General features: G+C 41.0%; 1 protein-coding gene across 2 annotated transcripts in view; it reads left to right on the top strand.

Annotated features, from left to right (window-relative positions):
• Positions 1-21,820, top strand: part of LOC131235501 (uncharacterized) — a 39,212-nt gene that overhangs the window by 2,099 nt on the left and 15,293 nt on the right. For both annotated transcript variants that reach the window (XM_058232699.1, XM_058232690.1), the window contains exons 2-6: positions 5,189-5,370; positions 16,172-16,279; positions 16,912-16,983; positions 17,141-17,288; positions 18,876-18,958. In XM_058232699.1, coding sequence (XP_058088682.1) covers positions 5,189-5,370; positions 16,172-16,279; positions 16,912-16,983; positions 17,141-17,288; positions 18,876-18,958 — 593 coding nt within the window. The remainder of the gene's footprint in view (positions 1-5,188; positions 5,371-16,171; positions 16,280-16,911; positions 16,984-17,140; positions 17,289-18,875; positions 18,959-21,820) is intronic.

Genomic DNA, 21,820 nt, shown 5'->3' on the forward strand with positions numbered 1-21,820 from the left:
AACAGTTGGATCGACACGAAATAGAAATCATATGACTAAAATGATCTCCTAAACAATCCACATGCATTATTCCAAAGTGGGGTCTTCAAAATGGCCCGGCAAGCCCCATCTGGAACTCCTCTCCCATCCACAAAGAGAGCTGTACCGATGTGGGTGGTTGTCAACATCTCTGGTACACCTGAGTAGGTCCTCTGATGTCCCCATCACATGTACCATGCAGTAAGGGTGAACCATGATTAGAAATTTTGGAGACAACAGTACAATTTTGTTCCGATGTATTACCAAAAATATAGAAGAAAGGTGACTCCCTTCATTAAATACTTCCATGTTTTGATTAACATGAATAACTAGTATTAGCACTTTGTAGTACGATTGTTTTCATAGCTAGTATTAATAATGACTAATGAGGTATCATATGATGCTCGCTAGAGCCAAATGGATTTTTAGTTTGGCAAAGCAAATATACAGGTGGGGCCTGCCTTTTGCTGATCCAGACATGTGGGCCCCATATTGGATATGCCACACCCCAAAGATATCCATCAGATGATCTTAATTGTCGGGTATGTGGCCTTCAAATGTGCTGGCCATTTGTCTTTAGAAGAGAGAAATAAAAGCACCTCTTTATCCTTGAGTTATGCTAGTCGTATACTCGTATTAACGAAGAAGAAATCAATTGGAGACAACGATCTAGAGCGTTATGGCCAAAACAAGGGGACAAGAATACGAGGTTTTTCACAATATAGCCAGTGCGAGGGCCCTGGTTAACAGAATTAGCAGTTTGGAGGTTGATGGCAGTCTAACCTTGGATAAGGATAAGATATGTGGCTTGATAGTGCAGTTTTATAAGGATCTTCCATCTCAAGATCAGTGGAGTAGACTGCCTTTGGATTACCTTGAGTTTCCTCAATTATTGAGTGAGGCGACAGGTTCCCTCGAAATTCCTACCTCCGAGGAAGAGTTGAAAATTGTGTTGGATTCTGTGTGGTGAGAAGGCCTCAGGTCCTGATGGTTACCCAATGGCTTTCTTTAAAGGATTTTTGCAGCTCATTAAAGGGGATGTTATGGATTTCATCCTTGAGTTTTTCAACCGCAGGTGCCTTTCCAATGAGTTGGGGGCGATCTTCATTGCTCTCATTCCAAAGATTGAAGGGGCAGAAGGGATCAAAGATTTTTGCCCCATTAGCTTGATAGGCGCCCCCCATAAAATCATAGCTAAGGTCTTGGCTTTAAGGTTCCAGAAGGTATTGAAGCAGGTTATTTTCTGAGAATCAGGGGGCGCTCGTGATGGGGGGACAAATTCTAGATGGTGCTCTAATTGCTCATGAATGTATCGATTGCAAAGAGAGGGAGGGAAAGCATAGGGTGGCTTGCAAGCTCGACATTGAAAAAGCCCATGATCATGTTGCTTGGGGGTTCCTCAATTATATGCTTTCCAGGTTGGATTGTGGATAGAAATGGGGGAGTTGGATGTGGGCCTATGTTCACTCGGCTTCTGTCTCCGTTCTGATTAAAAGGTTGCCAAGGAGGTTCTTCAAGGCGTCCGGGGGCATTAGGCAAGGTGATCCTTTGTCTCTTTATTTATTTGTTTTAGTTGGGAAGCTTTGAGTAGGATGCTCCTTAGAGGAGGGGAATCTGGTCTTATTTGAAAGATTTCGAGTGGTTCGTAGTGGGCTGTGCATTATTCACCTCCAATATGTTGATGACACCTTATTGTTTTGCAACGCGGATGTGGTTTCAATTGATAATCTTCGGAAATTATCGTTTGCTTTGTGGTAGTTTCTGGGCTTCGTGTAAATGCAACTATGTAAAAAAATGCTTGGTATCCATATGAGTATGGAGGAACTGGTTTGTTAGCTGCTATCTTTGGTTGTAAAGTTGGATCTTTTCCTTTGACTTTGGTCTGCCTCTTTGCATCGGTTAGCCGGCCAAGCACTTGTGGGACAAAGTTATTGAGAGGATTGAAAAGAAGCTTGCAAGATGGAAGCATCATTATTTATCTTTGGGAGGGCGCCAAATCCTCATCAAAGTTGCTTTCTCTAATATGATGGTGTACTTTTTATCCTTGTTCAAATGCCCTAAATCAGTGTTGGTTAGATTAGAAAAGTTGAGAAGAGATTTCTTATGGCAAGGATCAAAGGAGAAAATGAAGTTTCATCTTCTAAAGTGGGAGGAAGTTTGCAAGTTGATTGTAGGAGCAGGGATCAAGGACCTTGGAATCACTAATTTGGCTTTGCTTGGGAAATGGTTATGGCGCTTTAGTAGTGAAGGAGAGGGGTTGAGAAGTGAAGGGGTCTTCTCTATACCGTGCTTCTTGCATTTGGAAAGCGATTGTGGTGGTTGGGTATCTTTTCAATAGGGGAATCTCCTTTTCCTTTGGTATTGGAATCTGCATTTGCTTTTGGACAGATGTTTGGTATGGTGATCGATCGCTCCAAGAAGAGTTCCCAAATGCTTTAGATAGATTCATCATTGTGGAGGGATGCTATTCCATAGTTGGAGGGACTTTCGTGTTGACTCCTCTGTGCTGTCGAAACCTTTTCGAGGAGCTCATGGAGTTGGAATTGTTGTCTCGTCTGGAGAAAGTGACTCCCTCAATTCATATTATGGATTCCTTGGTGTGGAAAGCTCATAGCTCGGGTTGGTTATAGGTTCGATCCTTCAATTTGATTTTCCACTTTCTTCAACCTCATCTTTTCCCATCCCATTTGTGGTCTTATGGAGCTTCTCCTTGGCTTGTGGTGTTTGCTTGGCTTGCAGGAAGAAAGAAAGTGCTTACTATCGACAACTTGCAAAGAAGATCCTTGATTCTTCCTAATGTATGCTTGATCTGTATGGTAGATGCTGCATCGATTGACCACCTATTCAGTAATTGCACGTTTCCTTGTTCGGTTTGGGATCACTTTCTTCAAGCCTTCCATATTGATTGGGTAATGCTGAAGTTGGTGCCGGATCTATTGTGGGCTTGGCACCCCGGGGGGGGGTTGGGGGGGTGATCTTGGTGGTCTATTTGTGGGGAGCGCAATATGTGTTGCTTTCATAATAGGAGTCTTTTGTCCTAAGAGGTGATTAGGGAGATTAATTGTAATATGGTGGGTGGGGTGGGCTTCTTATGTAAAGGCAATTAGTCTTGTCAGCATCTCCTCTTTCTTGGAGTTGTAGAGTTGGATTGTATTATTTTGTGGGGGTCTCTCCTCTTTTCTGAGTTGTAGAGCTAGGTTGTATTCTTTTTGCACTTTCGTGCTTCTCTAATAAAAATTTCAGTTATCTATAAATATATATGTGTGTGCGCGCGCGCGTGTGGCCTTCCAATGGAAAGCTTAGCCAATAGTCCACATTCAATCAGGAAAAGAAAACCATCGTATGGGCGAGATTTTCCAATGGGAGAGAATGTTGGGGATTTACCCATTCATGATTGGTACAACCAAAATGCTCGAACGGGTCTCAGGAAGGTGAGGTCCGCATGCAGAATAGATGGCTAGGAAAGAAGCCATTTTTTCGGTTGCGTATTGTGTATCCATAAGTTCAAAATATCGTTTAAGTATATCATATCACAATATGAATTTATTGCGATACATTCCAGATACAAGAGGAATATATCCCTATGTTATTGATTTTGGATGGTATTGAATTCATTAAACTATTTGTGGAGGAATATACTTGTGAAACAGTTCAACAACATGCATTTGTGTGGGGGGGATGTATTGGCAGTACAATTTCTATTCTGTGTTTGTACCAGGATGTATCTATACACTCCAATACCATGCATTAGTATCGGAATGTATTGAAGATTGTAATTGATACAAATGACACTTTCCAATAAATTAGCAGATTGTGAAACAAACGGTTTATCATACAACCCAATGAATTTATAATGATACATTCTTTCTCCCCCACACACACAGAGACACACACATTCCTAGCATAGATTAACTTGAAATGTCTTTACATTGATATATGCAAAAACATACATATTTATTATTTTGGTTGACAAGACGATGGGAGGGTGTAAACACAGAGCTAGATTTGTGGAAGGGTGTTGTAGAATCTAAAGGATTTAAAATTTGTTAGATTAAAACGTAGTAATATATCGAGTGCAATGTTAATATCAATAGGAGTGGAAATGAGGAATTAATTAAGATTGCTGACCAAGAAGTTTCCCAAAATGACCACTTTTGATATTTTGGGTTGATAATTCAAGAGAGTGGAGAGATTGGGAAGGATGTTGCCCATTGAATTCAAGTTGGGTGGGAGAAATAAAGATGTGCTTGTAGAGTTTTATGTGACTGTCATCGTGTTCTACTTAAATTGAAAGGGAAATTTTATAGGATAGGTATAACTCCAGCCATGCTTTATGGGACAATGTCAGGCAGTTAAGGAACCAAATGATCGTAGGATGAGTGTAGCTGAAATGTTCATAGGAAACTTTGTAGCACCGATAGGTAATAAGATGAGGGAAAGTAAACTTAGATGGTTTGGTCATTTGTAATGGAGACCAAGAACTGCACTAGTTGGGAGTGAATGGGTACAAGTTGAAGGCTCTAAAAGGGCAAGGGGAAGGCCCAAAAAGACGTGGGCGGGGTAGTAAGAATTAAGAAAAGACTTGATGACCTATGGTTTAACTGAAGTTATTGTCCTTGATAGAGTGGAATGGCGGAACAGGATTAATGTAGTTGACCCCAATTAATTGGTACAAGGCTTAGATGATGATGATACGCATAATGTTATGCACGTGGGACCACAATAATAATATTCATCATTTCATATATAAATTATGATATCAATGTGTATATTAAGCTATACTGTATGTACCTGATGTATATACTGGAGCGACCAACATGATCTTACCCCTAGCATACCCACATATCAAAGTAGACTTCCACGTACCCGTCCTGTACCACATGTTGGAGTGACCCACGATCCCATGATCCAGGTAACCTTGGATATGATACATTCCAATATTTTGAACCTTGGCATACTCCCTCATCATAGCATGCATAAAATTATGCAGGTTCAGAGCCTGCTTAAGATACTTCTTATTACTCATTATAGTTGTTCAACCACTTGCAATATAAAAAGTACGAACTTTGATCGTGAATTACCTATCATTTTCTTTGCTCGTTGTTTCCCAATCACTCTATTTTTTATATTGAACATGCTTATTTTTATGTCATGATGCAAATACATTCAGGCGGTCTGTTCTTGTTAAGGAACCAGAAAAACCAGGGGATGAACCTACAGACATTACCCCTGAAGGGTATGCTGTACGGACACTGGCCCAAGATTATGGAGGTGGTGCTTTTACAGTGTCTCAGAATACAGTCATATTTTCAAATTACGAAGATCAGCGACTCTATAAGCAATCTATTGGAGGTAAATTCTTATTGCTTGTTGATTTTTGTGCAATTTAAGATACAATTGAGAACCTAATTTTATTAGTACTTTGCTAGTTGATACACTGGTTCTCCTAGATTCCCATGAGAAACTTAGAATTAGAACACTTTTCAGCTGCATTCCAAAACAACTCTCCAGTATTCTGATTATATGCAACAATGAGTTGCATGGTGATTCTCAGTTTCCAAATTCCAACGATGACACTTTTATGCTATTATTTATAAAGCTTCTCATGATGTTCATGTTCTTACTCTTGTTTAGGTAATGTGCCAGTTAAATTTGCAGGACCATAGTTTCATTCTTATAATGTCAGCTTTTATTATTTAATAAGGGGCAGGGACACCCTGTCGTCGTAAAATAAAATAAAATAATGGCTGTTAGTTTATTACTGCTTCAAATAGCTGGGACAAGGCTACAGGATGATGAGTGTAATACTGGCTCAATTTTTTGAGTCTCCAAGACAAGTGGTGTGAATCATTGTCCTCATCCTTTTTATTTTATTTTTAGCCTCTTAGTACCTCGTTCGTCTCAAGCAAACATCTGTAACTTATGAAATTAGGAACTTGTTTCAGATGACTACTCTCTCAACCGACCATACATTGCACCTGGGCTGAATTGTGTGTGGGCCTGTGGGGAGTGCATGCATGCGTGTGGGTGTGGGCAGACGTGTGTGTGGTTGTGTCCCCCATCCATGGAAGTAGTCGGTTGAGCTGATAATCTGTTGTTGGTGGCAAAGATTTTGTGTGCACACGCACATGCATGCTGTTAGAGTAGATTAGGGTATTTTCTTTTTTACTAAGAAATTTATCTGTTGAGATCTCTATCTCGCATAAATCTCTCACCTCTTCCATATATTCTCGTTGTTCTCAATGAAATAATCAAGTTGCCATTTCCACAATGTAGTTTCTTGTAATTCAACATGGTATTAGAGCCAGGTTTTAATCCTAGGACCTGTGGATTATGGGCACACCATGCTTCCGTTGTGGTACTGTAATGGTTACAGAGGTTGCATCTTTTTAGAAGTGGGCTTGTGGACTTTCCTAAGCCTGCTTGTAACAAGGCAATAGCGAAATCACTCTGTCTTGTTCATAAGTGCCCAACCCCCTACTACCCCTTGTTGTGTTCACCTGTCCAAACCCTCTTTCTAGGGTTTCGTCTCTCCTCATTCGTTTCCTTAGTTCTCTCTACTCTTTTTAAACTTATTTTTATCTTATTTAGGAATGACAATTGCAGCAACAACGTAGGGTCGGATCTCTCCCAATTGCTCAAGTGGTTGGGAATGTGATGAGGACATCGTGCACACGCATGCCCGCACACTAACACCCCTACGCACGTACGTACGCAGAAGGAGGACCCCACCATCGATCTGGCTCGATGACGACGTCCAGGGAGGGCCTCCTAGTTAGAAGACAAGTTTTGGTTCAAAAAAGTGGCCCGATAGTCAAGAAAAGCCCACCATGGGATCTCATGATCGTGGCCCACTTGTCGGATTGGTTTTATATTTTAGGTTTTGCTTATTGTTATTATTTAGAACATCGTGAACGCTTTAAATTTCCTTGTTTGGTTTTTATTTTAGTTTACTTCATCGCCAAGTAATAGGTGTCGCACATGGTGCGAGTTTTTGGGTATAGGGTTCTCCCTATAAATAGGCACCCTTTGTAGTTCTTTTAATTCATTGAAGTAAATAAAAAATTCCTGCTTTATTTTTCTGCTCTCTTCGTGAGTTGTGGAAGAATTCAAAAGTGGGTGCGAAGCCCTCCCTTTTCGAAGGGCTAACTACCGTGGTGCGAAGCCACATCGATCCCAATTCACCCCCATCTTCCATCATCTTTTTTTTTCCATCTTCCCCCACCATCCGTACTTCGAATTTGTCCTTTTGTTGCATCAGATTTCTTCATTGAAGCAGGTTTCCAGATTTCGGCCCGCAGGCGAGCTGAAACTTCGGCAGAGCACCACGCACAAACCGTACACCGGACCGAGCTGAAATTTGGAGGTTTTGGAGTCCATCCCTGGCCGACCAGGGCCAAGGTGGCCTTTTTCTGAATAGTGGGCCCCACACACGTGCGGCCGGGATCACACGCATGTCCGTCTGGGCCATTGTTGCTGTCCACACGCGGGATCATCTTTTGGCTCAGGTTTTTATCCTCTTTTATCCTCTCATAGCCGTTTTTTTCATGAATCCTAACCCTATATTACATGATCCCTAATTGATTTGCCCATTTTTATCACCTTAGGGTTCCTTGAATTGAAATTAGGGAATCCCTTGGATTAGGGACTGATTTTTATGCATGAGTAGTTGATTTTATTTCCCTTTGACATTGTTTAGCTTATAATTTTATTGGTCCAGTCCTAGCCTGTGTCGGCTTGGACCCGCATAGATTCCCCTTTAATTGAATGTTTGGATTTTCATGTGGGATGTGGAATTTGTGTGATTGTTTCTGAATTGGTGTGATCTAAGCCTGCAATCTTGCATATCATATTTAAATTCATGTCCTGCATCAAATTTGGTATCAGAGCCTAGGTTTCTTATAGGGGAATTCACCACATATTTAGGGTTTAGTTTGTTTGAGTCCTTCATGCATTCAGTCCATCATATATAGCTGAATTTTAGTAACAGTGTGTAGTCTCCTTCATATAGAGTCTCGTAGGGTCATTTAGTTTTTAGACGCATATAGTTGTTATAGCAGGTCCTTAGGTTAAGCAAGTCAGTGTATGCCCACACGTATGGGTCGCGGCTTCGGTTTGCACCCCACACTAAACATGAAGCAAATACAAGAAACAGTGGCCAAGTTAGCCCAGCAAGTTGAGTCCTTGAATAAGCATTTGGAACAACACATAGATAAACGCCTCAAAGAAATAGAGGCCTCCTTCAGGGCAAACCCCACCATTGGAGAGGATGCCCAATCTCAGGCAGTTGGTCAGGAGGTTAGACCAAGGAATGGAGGCGGCCAAGGAGCTGGTCATGGGCGCGTACCTGTGCACCCACCCCGTGAGGGACATCATGATCAATATGACCCAGATGCACAACTCCTCAAGGGAGTTAGGGTAGATGCTCCTACTTTTGATGGCCACTTGGACCCTAAAGCTTTTTTAGATTGGTTGGCGGATATGGACCACTATTTTGAGTGGTATGATATGTCGGATGCTCGATGAGTCCGATTCGCCAAGATGAAGCTTGTGGGTCAAGCAAAGAGGTTTTGGGCGACGGTTGAGCGAAAAAAAGAAAGAGCAAGGGAACTTCCAATAGTCTATTGGGGAGAAATGAAAGAAACGTTGAAAGAGAAGTACCTCCCTTTCTCTTATCGCATGCGGTTGATTGAGGAGTGGCAGTCTCTTCGACAGGGTTCCATGAGTGTTGCTGACTATATTGAGAAATTCGAAGAGTACTCGACCCGCTGTGAGGTTGATGAGGACCCCGTACTCACCCTTGCTCGTTTTAAAATGGGCCTCCGTCCTGACATTAGGAGAGAATTGCTCGCCAAAGACATAGACACTATCGAACAGTTGTACCAACTAGTGTTAGATGTCGAGCAATACCTTAAAGCATCTGTGAGAAGGCGGTTTGACTTTCGCGAATCTGGTACTAAGGCCAACCCCTCTGGGGCTAGACCTAACACGGGATTCCAAAACAAACCTTCCCCTAATGTTCAGCCCAGACCTAAGGATGATAAGGGTAAAGAGATTGTCGGGTCTAGTTCACGTGGAAGTGGGGCCACTAGGTGTTTTAGGTGTCAGGGGTTTGGTCACTTTGCTCACCAGTGCGGCACGAGAGAGGGCACCAAAGTACTCCTTATTGATGGGCAAGTAGAAGTAGTGCCCCCAGAGAGTGATAGTGAGGAGGAATATGAGCCAGTCGGAACCCCTAGTGATGAGGAAGAGGGAGCACAAGAGTCTTTGACCCTCGCAATTGTGCGTTGCGCCCTAGTTCAAGCCAAGAACACTGATGACTGGCGCCGCAACACGATCTTCTACACTTATGCAAAATGTGGGGAAAAGAGTTGTAAGATGATCGTGGATAGTGGTAGTTGTGCCAACGTGGCATCGACTAGCACTGTGAGTCGTTTGGGCTTGAAGCTGGAAGCCCATCCTCAGCCCTATAGTCTCTTGGGTTGATGAAACATCCATTCCAGTCTCGCACCGCTGTCTTGTCCCTATTCAGTTCGGATCTTATAAAGACACAATTTGGTGTGATGTTGTTCCTATGGATGTGGGCCATGTCATTCTGGGTAGGCCGTGGCTCTATGACAGGGATGTTACCATATTTGGTCGTTCAAATGTGTGTACATTCTGGTTTGAGGGCAAGAAGGTCAAGCTAAATCCTCTACCACCCAAGAATACAACTGGAAAAGAGTTCACCACACAGAGTGGTGTGAGCGGCCCAAAAGAAGTGAAGGAGTCGAAGTCCAAGTCCAAACCGCTCCATATTTTGAATGCCAAAGACTTTGAGCGAGAGACGGAGGCGGACTCGATGATATACGCCCTTGTGGCTAGGGAGAGTGTACCAGATACTAGCGTAGAGTTACCCACTGAGGCCATTCAGGTAGTACATGAGTTTCGTGATGTCTTTCCTGATGATTTACGGAATAAGCTTCCCTCTATGGGGGATATACAACATACCATTGATTTAATCCCTGGGGCAACTCTACCAAACCTCCCACATTACAGAATGAACCCGAAGGAGCACGCTGAGTTGAAGAGGCAGATTGATGAACTCCTAGAGAAGGGTTTCATTCGAGAGAGCATGAGTCCGTGTGCCGTGCCCGCCCTTCTTACACCTAAGAAGGATGGCACATGGAGGATGTGTGTTGATAGTAGGGCCATCAACAAAATCACAATCAAGTATCGATTTCCCATACCGCGTCTTGATGACATGCTAGATATGATGGCTAATGCTACTTTCTTCTCAAAAATCGACCTCAAAAGTGGGTATCACCAAATCCGCATACGCCCTAGTGATGAGTGAAAGACGGCCTTCAAGACGAAGGATGGGCTATATGAGTGGCTAGTTATGCCTTTTGGGTTAACTAATGCCCCAAGCACTTTCATGCGTGTGATGACCCAAGTGTTGAGACCCTTCATGGGGAAGTTCCTGGTCGTATACTTTGATGATATCTTGATTTATAGCATGACTAAGGAGCAACACCTCAACCATTTGAGGCAGGTTTGTGGGATCCTTAGGGCCGAGAAGTTATACGCCAACCTAAAGAAGTGCACGTTCTTATCTAGTAGTGTGATCTTCTTAGGTTTTATTGTGTCAGCTGAAGGCGTATCGGCGGATCCCGAGAAGGTCAAAGCCATCGTTAATTGGCCTGAACCCCGCAATATTCATGAGGTGTGCAGCTTTCATGGCTTAGCCACCTTTTATAGGCGGTTCATTCGAGGCTTTAGTTCCATTGTGGCTCCCATCACGGACTGCATAAAAAAGGAAGAGTTTCAATGGACAAAGGCCGCCTCGAAGGCCTTCAAGGAGATAAAGGTCAAGATGACTGAAGCTCCAGTTACGCGACTTCCAGATTTTTCAAAAGCTTTTGAAGTCGCATGTGACGCGTCAGGAGTCGGCATAGGGGGAGTACTTAGCCAGGAAGGGCACCCTGTCACCTTTTTTAGTGAGAAACTGAATGAGGCGAAGCAAAGATATTCCACCTATGACAAGGAATTCTACGCGGTAGTGCAATCACTACGCTATTGGCGACATTATCTGTTACCGCAAGAATTCGTCTTGTTCTCAGATCACGAGGCCTTAAAATACTTGAACTCTCAAAAGAAATTAAGCCCCAGGCACGCTAAGTGGGTTCAATTCCTTCAAGAGTACACTTTTGTGCTTAAGCACAAGGCCGGTGTAGAGAATAAGCCTGCCGACGCGTTGAGTCGTCGAGTCGCATTACTCAACTCCATGAACGTTGAAGTTACGGGCCTTGAGCGCATCAAAGAAGAGTATTCTAAGTGTCCAGATTTTGGAGTTGTGTATACGTCTTTATTAGAGAGTCCATCAGGAGCTAACAGTGAGTATTTGATTTTGGACGGATATTTGTTTGGGAGTGACTGCTTGTGCATACCACGCACCTCCCTTCGCGATTTTCTTGTCTGGGAGTTACATTCAGGGGGGGTTGCAGGTCATTTCGGTCGTGACAAGACCATTGCCCTAGTGGAGGATAGATTTCATTGGCCAAGCCTCAAGCGGGACGTGGCCAAAATTATAGGGCAATGTCGTACTTGTCAACTGGCAAAGCAAAGGAAACAGAATACAGGATTATATACACCTTTGCCAGTCCCATTCATCCCTTGGCAGGACATCAGTATGGACTTCATGCTTGGACTTCCCAAGACGATTCGAAAGCATGACTCCATATTCGTTGTCGTGGACCGTTTCTCTAAAATGGCCCACTTCATTCCTTGTTCTAAGACCTCCGACGCCTCTCATGTTGCCAAGCTATTCTTTAGTAAAGTTGTAAAATTGCATGGGTTACCAAAAACCATAGTGTCTGACCGTGACGTGAGATTTATGAGTTACTTTTGGAAGACACTATGGCACATGATGAATACTAGGCTCCAGTTTTCTTCTGCTTACCACCCTCAGACCAATGGCCAGACTGAGGTGGTTAATAGGAGCCTAGGGAGTTTACTTCGATGTTTAGTGGGGGAGCATACCAGGACATGGGACGCCGTACTACCCATAGCCGAGTTTGCATACAATAGTTCTGTCAATAGGTCCACAGGTCTAAGTCCTTTTGAAGTCGTTACTGGTTATAAGCCTCGGAAACCTATTGATCTTATCCCCATGTCATTGTCTCATAGGCCATCAGAGTCTGCAGAGTCTTTTGCGCATCACATATATTCATTGCATCAAGAAATCAGGCGGAAGATCACTACTAGTAATGAGCATTACAAACTTTCTGCAGACCTACATAGATGTTTCAAAGAGTTCAATATTGGAGACTCTGTGATGGTTCGTATCAGGCCCGAGTGGTACCCTCCAGGGGCCGTTCGTAAGTTACACGCGCGTAGCGCTGGACCCTTCAAAATTATAAAGCGAAACGGTCTCAATGCGTATGAGGTAGATCTTTCACCTTCCATGGGAATTAGTTCCACATTCAACGTGGAGGATCTAGTTGCTTTTCAGGGACCCACTGATACTTTGTCCAGCCCTTCGCCCACCCATCCTGATGTCCCAACCTTACCCTTTGATCCATGGCCTCTTCCCGACCTTTCATCCCAGCCTCTGCCTCCCATACCTAGCCTTCACACACCCAGAGAGGAAATAGAGGATATCTTGGACCATGAGATAATTTCCACGTCGGATGGCGGGTTTCAGAAATACCTAGTTAAATGGAAGTCACGCCTAACTTCGGACAGCGCGTGGCTCACTGAGGAGGAGCTTCAGAGACTTGATCCAGACATCCTAAAGCGTTTCAGGAGTTTTATTTCGCCAGTGGCGAAATCTTCGCAGCCGGGGAGAGTTGATGAGGACATCGTGCACACGCACGCCCGCACACCACCACCCCTACGCACGTACGTACGCAGAAGGAGGACCCCACCATCGATCTGGCTCGATGACGACGTCCAGGGAGGGCCTCCTAGCTAGAAGACAGGTTTTGGTTCAGAAAAGTGGCCCGCTAGTCAAGAAAAGCCCACCATGGGATCTCATGATCGTGGCCCACTCGTCGGATTGGTTTTATATTTTAGGTTTTGCTTATTGTTATTATTTAGAACATCGTGAACGCTTTAAATTTCTTTGTTTGGTTTTTATTTTAGTTTACTTCATCGCCAAGTAATAGGTGTCGAACATGGTGCGAGTTTTTGAGTATAGGGTTCTCCCTATAAATAGGCACCCTTTGTAGTTCTTTTGATTCATTGAAGTTAATAAAAAATTCCTGCTTTATTTTTCTGCTCTCTTCGTGAGTTGTGGAAGAATTCAAAAGTGGGTGCGAAACCCTCCCTTTTCGAAGGGCTAACTACCGTGGTGCAAAGCCACATCGATCCCAATTCACCCCCATCTTCCATCATCTTTTTTTTTCCATCTTCCCCCACCATCCGTACTTCGAATTTGTCATTTTGTTGCATCAGATTTCTTCATTAAAGCAGGTTTCCAGATTTCGGCCCGTAGGCGAGCTGAAACTTCGGCAGAGCACCACGCACAAACCGTACACCGGACCGAGCTGAAATTTGGAGGTTTTGGAGTCCATCCCTGGCCGACCAGGGCCAAGGTGGCCTTTTTCTGAATAGTGGGCCCCACACACGTGCGGCCGGGATCACACGCACGTCTGTCTGGGCCATTGTTGCTGTCCACACGCGGGATTATCTTTTGGCTCAGGTTTTTATCCTCTTTTATCCTTTCATAGCCGTTTTTTTCATGAATCCTAACCCTATATTACATGATCCCTAATTGATTTGTCTCCTTTTATCACCTTAGGGTTCCTTGAATTGAAATTAGGGAATCCCTTGGATTAGGGATTGATTTTTATACATGAGTAGTTGATTTTATTTCCCTTTGACATTGTTTGGCTTATAATTTTATTGGTCCAGTCCTAGCCTGTGTCGGCTTGGACCCGCATAGATTCCCCTTTAATTGAATGTTTGGATTTTCATGTGGGATGTGGAATTTGTGTGATTGTTTCTGAATTGGTGTGATCTAAGCCTACAATCTTGCATATCATATTTAAATTCATGTCCTGCATCAGAATGCGCTCGTGCATCAATACTATAATATATTGCACCAATTGCTCGAGCTCGTGCACTAGTTTTATTAAGAGAGTAGCAAGCTGAGCCTCCCCGAGGATGACGGCTCGATGAGCTTGGTCTCGACTATGCTAGCCATCAATAATCTCCACTGTACATCTTTGACAATTTATCTTCCCTGTATCGGGCTTTTTGATAAGATGTGTTTCATCTATGAGTTGGGTGTTTGGATCGAACTTGTTTTGTGCCTGCATTTTGGATTGTACTTGTTTTTGTGTCAAGTGCTTGGACTGGACCCAGTATTGTGCTAGGCGTTTTGGACCAGACTTGTTATTGTGCCCGACATATGGACTGGGCTCGTTATTGTGCAGGGGTATGGACCGGACCTTGTTACCTTTGTCGGCTTTGTGATTGAACCCGTTCTTTTCTTTGCTGTCGGAATATTTAGAGCCAACGGAAGATCAACGATTGAAATCCCGGCTACTAGAAGCGAGACTAGATCATTTGCCAATTGTTGGAAGTGCTATTGGTTCACATCTTAGAAGTTATCAAAAGCAATGTTTTCTTTATTGTTATCGCGTATGTATCGCACCCTTGGGATACGAATACATATCGGTTATCACATGGGATATGTGGGTTGTATCGCGTAATTTATCGTTGTTGTTGGGAAACATTGGGAATTTCGTCGAATTTTTCAAAGAAACTTCAGGGATTGTTTAAAAAGAAAATAATACACACTTATAATAATAATAATAAAATCACAAAAAACAAGTGTACATAATAGGTTTCTTTTGTATATGGTCTTAATATATGTGTTGTCTGACTAAACTGATGCAACTACGCTCAAAGTCCATTCATAAAATTTATAAATGTAAGAAGAAATATATGAAAACATAAGCATTACATTCAAAAGTAAAAGAAGTAGAAAACTAAAAATATACCTGTGGATTTTGATTATTATTTTTTTTTGGTAATCGATTTGGGAAAATTAGAAAAAAATTGATCTTTTACCAATTTTCCACAACTTGTCCCATCTTCCCTAAATCTCGAAATCAAATATCTAAATTCATAATTTTTATGTAAAACATGAAAAATAATGGATTTTGACAATATTTACAACATATAGAAACGGAAAAAAAAAAAAAGAAAAGAAAAAAAAAAGAAAAAAAACTAAAAACGAAGTATTATTTATAATCCAACCCCAGGAAGCTTCCAATCGCGATTTTGAAGAAATTTCGAAGATTTTCTTCCAACAAACTTGAGTGGATTGGTTGAAATCACCTCAGCACTAGGATTTTTTATTTTATTTTATTTTTTTGGCAAGAAAATCGATTTTTGTGAATTTTTTAGAGTTTTCCAAACAAAAAAAACGCCGATTTCCATTTGTCCCTTTTGATATTGCACTCAATATCGATATATCTCACGATATATTATGAATTTATAAAGGGGGAGTGTGGATATATTGCATCGCACGATATTGCAATATCCACGATATATCACGATATCGTGCAATATATTTCATGATACTATGAAAAATGGATATTAAAGCCGGGTTTCGTATCGCCCAACTGGGATAACAGATATATCATGGGATGTATCGGTGACATCACAAGATACTAAAAACACTAATCAAAAGTACTTGCTTACCTCATGCTACTCATTGTTTTGTCTCTAAGTTAAAGTTGAATTTTTCTTTTGCTTTTGAATACACATTCACCTTGCTTTTCAAATGCAAATTACTCATTTTAGAGCACCTTGAGTTTGGGGAGAATATTAGAGTAGATTAGGGTAATATTGGTAGATTAGAATATATATATATATAAAGATGAGCATCTGTTAAGATCTCTATCTTTCATAAATCTCTCATCTCTTTTATATATTCCTACTATTCTCAATGTAATATACAAGTGACATTTTCTACAATGTAGTCTCTTGTGGTTTAACACGTGGCCCATCGATGGAAGTAGTCAACTGAGCTGATATTCTGTTGTTGGTGATAGAGATTGTGTGCATATATGTGTGTGTATGCATGCGTGCGTGTGTCTATCCCATCCACAGAAGTATTCGGCTGGGAATTGAGATGACATTTTGTTATTGGTGGCAGATCAATCTCTTGTACCAATCACCCCAGATTATGGTGGCGGACCTAAAGTTTGTTATGCAGATGGAGTGGTTGATTCACGCTTTAACCGGTATATAACTGTAAGGGAAGGTGGGTCATTGATAAATGTGGAACAAAATCTGCAATATGCTTCAATTTTTTATTTTCATGTTATTTTTATAATATTATGCTCCTAGTTGAGAAAGTACTTAACTTGATTATTATTAAGGAACATGTGCGCCCAAGGCACACTGACGCTCTTATTGAGTCCTGGTGCATTAGAGATGTGGATAGTCAAATCATTGATCTCGACCATCCATTATGTTTTTCCCACTTTCATCGTCCACCATGAAACCCTAATACTGATTGGAGGATATTAACCTTCTAAACTTACACTTGCCAAGCCGCTAATGGGATGGTTAAGATCATCTGATCAAAATAGTTCCTTGGAGACAAACGTTATCCAAAGTTGACTCGATCGAATGGACTATTCATATTGATTATTGGACCTTCTTTTATCCAAACTGTCCATTTTTATATGGCATTATTGGGTGGAAAATGTCCTCTAAATCAATGTCACAATTTTCATTGTGGCTCTCGAAAAGTGTGCTGAACCAAATGGAAGGTCCATATCAATGATTTGATTGCTCACATGTCTAAATGCCCCATGCATACTAAGAGCATCATTGTTCCTTGGGCCTGCTGAAGTTGGTCCCTTACATAATTATCATATCTTTTAGCAGATCATCGCCAAAGTACGAAATATCCAGCCACCACAATTGTAGCTATAGACCTCAGGGATGGGAATCCTCAAGGTATAGATAGGTAAATTATGATTTTTGAAGATTAAGTACTGATTAGTCTGTAGGATATAGGATCTTTGCTAGGTGTTCTGTTGATAACATACACCTCTGATTTTATCGACAATTGTGCTGCCATTGACTCTTTTCTTTTGAATCCTGTAACTTTTAGAACCAAAAATATTGGTTAGTGGCAATGACTTCTACGCCTTTCCACGTGTCGACCCAAATGGAAAGAGGATAGCATGGATCGAATGGGGTCACCCAAACATGCATTGGGATAAAGCGGAACTTTTTGTTGGTTATATCTCTGAGAATGGGTGAGTAGAATACTTCTCTGACACTGGTATATTTCTTCCTCTCTTATTATTCTCCTTTATGCAAGTGTCATATTCCACTCTGTACTTTGATGAGGCAAAAGGTCATATTCATTTCATATTTTCTGTTGGAGTTCTGTTCTTCATAAATCAGGACTGTGTTTTTACAAGTTTTCTCCAAGTGTTTATAAAAGAAAGTTTTGATTTCCATTGCCACTATTCATCATTTCATTGGCATTTTCATTAGCTTTCTCTACGTCGGTGCATTACACATGACAACAAACATCATATGCTATAAACAAAGTTTTGCTTTTTGTGGAATGATGGTCAATTTATTGAAAGAAAAAAGTGAAGTAACACATCAACCTAGGGACCATGAGTCCCTGATGTAAAGATCTTCTCTTTAAAGTCTGGGAAATTGACTTGAATTCAAATTGGTCTTGAGTACAGTGGTTCAAATCATGAATTCACTTGACTGGGTCTTTTGAGTTTTTGATTTGTTTTGGGAAACATTCATGCAATCTTCCTACAGTATTTCAAGTTAAAAATGTTTTTTTTTTTCCTAAGTTCCTGGTTTGAATGTTGGGCCCTTCTTTTGAGTTTTTGGCTGGATAAAATCAAATTGAGGTCTCGTGCTTGTTAGCTGAGCTGTTGGAGACAGTGTAGTGTGTGTGAGTGATATAGGGTTCAATCCCTGGTAGTGTTACTTTCCAAATCAAATAAATAAAATAAAAGAAAAAATAAAAATTGAGTCGAAAGGAGAACTCAATTCTAGTCTTGATTTAGTCCATTGTGACATATCCCTTTCTCAACAATTTCTCGGTCTGGGAATTTCTCAGTAGATTTTTGAATTTTGATGTTTTTCTCGTGATATTATCAGAAAACTTTTGCTGAAAGTAAATATTAAAAAACATGATGCGAATTTTTAAATATATAGGTATAAAATGATTTATTTTAACTTCTAAATACATTTTGCATTGAATTTGAGCTATGTTTTGCAATAAAATCTCTAAAAGTTCAGGATGGAGGCTTGCTTTGTTGGCTGGCTTGTGGGCCCTTAGGAGGGAAAGGAACAACTGTTGTTTTTGGAACCGGAGCGGGTTCCCTTTGGAAGTTTTTAGGAAGGTGAATTATCTTGTAATGGAGTGGGTTTTATGATTGTTTCTTTATTATTTTTTTATTTTTTTACTTTCTTGCATCGGCTTGTGTTTTTTGCATAGCTTTTTGCTCTTTAGGCTTTTAAATAAATCTCATCACCTTTCAACAAAAAAAAAAAAAAAAACTACAAGTTTAAAATTGAGGAGATTTATGAAAATCTTGTGATTATATCACTTGATCAATGTTCTGTCAAAATATCGTGAGCAAGTCGTGAGATTTTGAATATCTTGGTGACATAGTCGAGCTTACCAGGCTGAATTTTGGAGCAACTTGTCCAATTTTTAAACTATTTCATCACTGAGTTCATATCTGTAAATATTATTAAAATGCATCTTTATGGTTTTCTACGGAGATGTAAATCTTGATATTTTCCCTTCATGTAGCCCATTTTGTTCTGTAAAATGTGCTAATCTGACCCGCATACTTATGTAGAGAAGTATACAAGCGCATTTGTATTGCTGGTGGTGATCCTACAATGGTAGAGTCTCCAACTGAACCCAGATGGTCCTCTAAAGGTATTTTTGCATTTTATTTTTCTTTTCTTTTTTTAAAGAATTTTTTTCTCAGCCATTTCTATTTGGAAGAACATCACAAGGGCTGTGGCTGAGTTTTAAGTATCACAAGGGTTGTTCAGGAGTTCCCTTTAGGGCCCTTTTGGATTGTAACTTGTAAGAAAAGAAAAATTAATGCTTATTTCCAAGAGTACTATTGAAATATGGATTCCCATGGATTCCATTTTTAGGGGTGTTGTGTGGATAGCAACGCATGCGTGGATTCCACAAAGCAATCATTATTCATTACAATATTCCATATTAGGATTCTTTGGCACAAGAAGCTAGATGACCTTTCTAAGTGGAATATGAGATTTGTTGAAACATCGATTCCCATGGGTTCCATTTTTAAGGGTCTTGTTTGGATAGCAAGTGGAAATCTCATATTTCTCTCACAAAGTTCACTTAGTTTCTTGTGCCAAAGAATCCTAATATGGAAAAGTCTAATGATTGCTTTGTGGAATTGACCCATGTTTTGCTATCCAAACAACACAACACATAAAAGGAAAACTCTTTTCCTCTCTCTCTCTCCCTCCCCCTCCCCCCCAACTAGTTGAGCTTTTCCATCTGGTTTGCTCCTTGAATCTAGATTTCCAATTTTCAAATATTAAACTGCTCACACCACTTGCTTTCTGCGGAAACAGCCACAGTCTATACTGTTCACACTTTTCTTTTGTAGTCCTCTTTTGTCAAAAAAAAAAAAAAAAAAAAGGAAAAAGAAAAGGAAGAATATTTTGAGACTCTCTTGAGGCAAGGTTATAAACCCATTCTTATGAAGTAAAAGCTTTATAATTAACCTCCATTTCCATTGATTGAAATTTAATGATGTCATTACCATTTTCCAAAACCTAAATTCTTTTTGAAAATAAAATCAGAAAGTATAAGCTCTAAATATGAATGATGTAAAGCTCTTAAAACCAATATTTGAAATTCTTAATACTTATTATTTAAAATCATTTTAAATACTGACAATTGCTTGATCTTACCACTGATGGAATGGTACAGACTTTTAGAGTTGGAATCTTTATTGTAGTAGAAAGGGATGGAGTGATGATAGAGTTTTTAGCGCTCCTACTGTGATCTTCCAAGCATTTTATGCACTTTCATCATGAATCTGAACAATGTAACATTCCAAACTCCCCTTGATAGAGTGGAATGATGGAACATGATTCATGTAGCTGACCCCATTGAATTTGGATAAGGCTTAGATGATGATGATGATGAGGTGGTGGGGCTAGGTTGATGCACAACCTTAGATGGGAGGATGAGTGGATATATATATATATATATATATATATATATATATATATATATATATATATATATATATATATATATATATATATGTAAGGAAAAGGTACTATGCGCTCGACCTCATGAGTCCGTCCCATGAGGTTGAGCTGTGTGGGCCCCACCGTGATGCGTTTCGAACATCTACCCCATCAGTCAGATGCACCATTCCATCGTGGCCTAGGTCTCAAAAATCAAGTCAATCCGTGACTTGTGTGGGCCACACCACATACAGAAGTGGAGAGGGGCCGTGCACCATTAAAACATTCATAACCATTTTTTGGGCCCACCGAGATGTGGTTTGCAAATCCAACCCATCCATTATGTGTGTCCCACTTGGATGAGGGTTCAGACCAAGTTTCAGACGCATGCAAATTTCAGGTGGGCCCCACCAAGCGCTTTTATATGTTTTAACGGTGTCTTCACATGATTTTAGATGGTATGGCCCACTTGAGTTCCGTATACGGCTGATTTTTGGGATATCCCATAATTTAAAGGGGACCCATCAAATGCATGGTGTTGATGGTCGACACGCATCACGGTGGGGCTCACACAGCTTGACCTCATGAGAGCTTATCGTGAGGTCGAGCTTATAGTACCTTTTCCCATATATATATATATATATATAGGGAAATGGTACTATGAGGTTGAGCTATGTGGGCCCTACTGTGATATATGTTGGACATCCACACCTAGCTTATGGGATATCACAAAGATCAGCCGTATTTGGAACTCAAGTGGGCCATATCATTTGAAACCATGTGAAATTGTGCCTAAAACATCTAAAACCATTTGGTGGGGCCCACTAGAGTTTTTGACATGACTGAAACTAGGTGTGACCCCTCATCCAAGTGGGACACATACAATGGATGGGTTGGATATCTGAACCACATCTCAGTGGGCCCTATAAATGATCATGATGGTTTCAATGGGTGGGTAACCACTCCTAATTTTTGTTTATGGTGTGGCCCACCTAAGTCATGGATTGACCTGATTTTTAGGCACGTGGCCCATCATGGATCGGTGCATCTGACTGATGGGGTCGATATTTGACGCACGTCACAGTGGGGCCCACACAACTGGACCTCATGGGAAGCTTCCATGAGGTGCCCCCCCCAACAACACACACACACACACACACACACACACACACACACACTACTAGCGTTCCCACCTTCATGGGGATATTAGCTACATCCTTGAAGCTTGTTAAGTGGCACATGGAATAACCCATCATTGATCTGAACCATTCATTCATTCATAGAACGAGGAGTAAGCCATGGTGTAAACATGCCACTCGGATGATCTTAAGTGTCCGATCAGTATCATGGAAAACAAACAACCAAGATTGAGAAAGAAACAAAATAGCTCCAATCATCACCTTGAAACATCTACCATATAGATCACACAATATATTGCTTATGATTCCAAAGTAGCACTTTGGTTTGATTATTCTAAGTAGGGCTATCAATGGGCCGGTTAGGGTAGGGCCAGGCTCTGTCCAAGCCAGCGTGTATTCTTCAAATTATGCCCAAA

This window comes from Magnolia sinica, chromosome 2 (genome assembly GCF_029962835.1).
Source record: "Magnolia sinica isolate HGM2019 chromosome 2, MsV1, whole genome shotgun sequence".
In the NCBI taxonomy this organism is placed as follows: domain Eukaryota; kingdom Viridiplantae; phylum Streptophyta; class Magnoliopsida; order Magnoliales; family Magnoliaceae; genus Magnolia; species Magnolia sinica.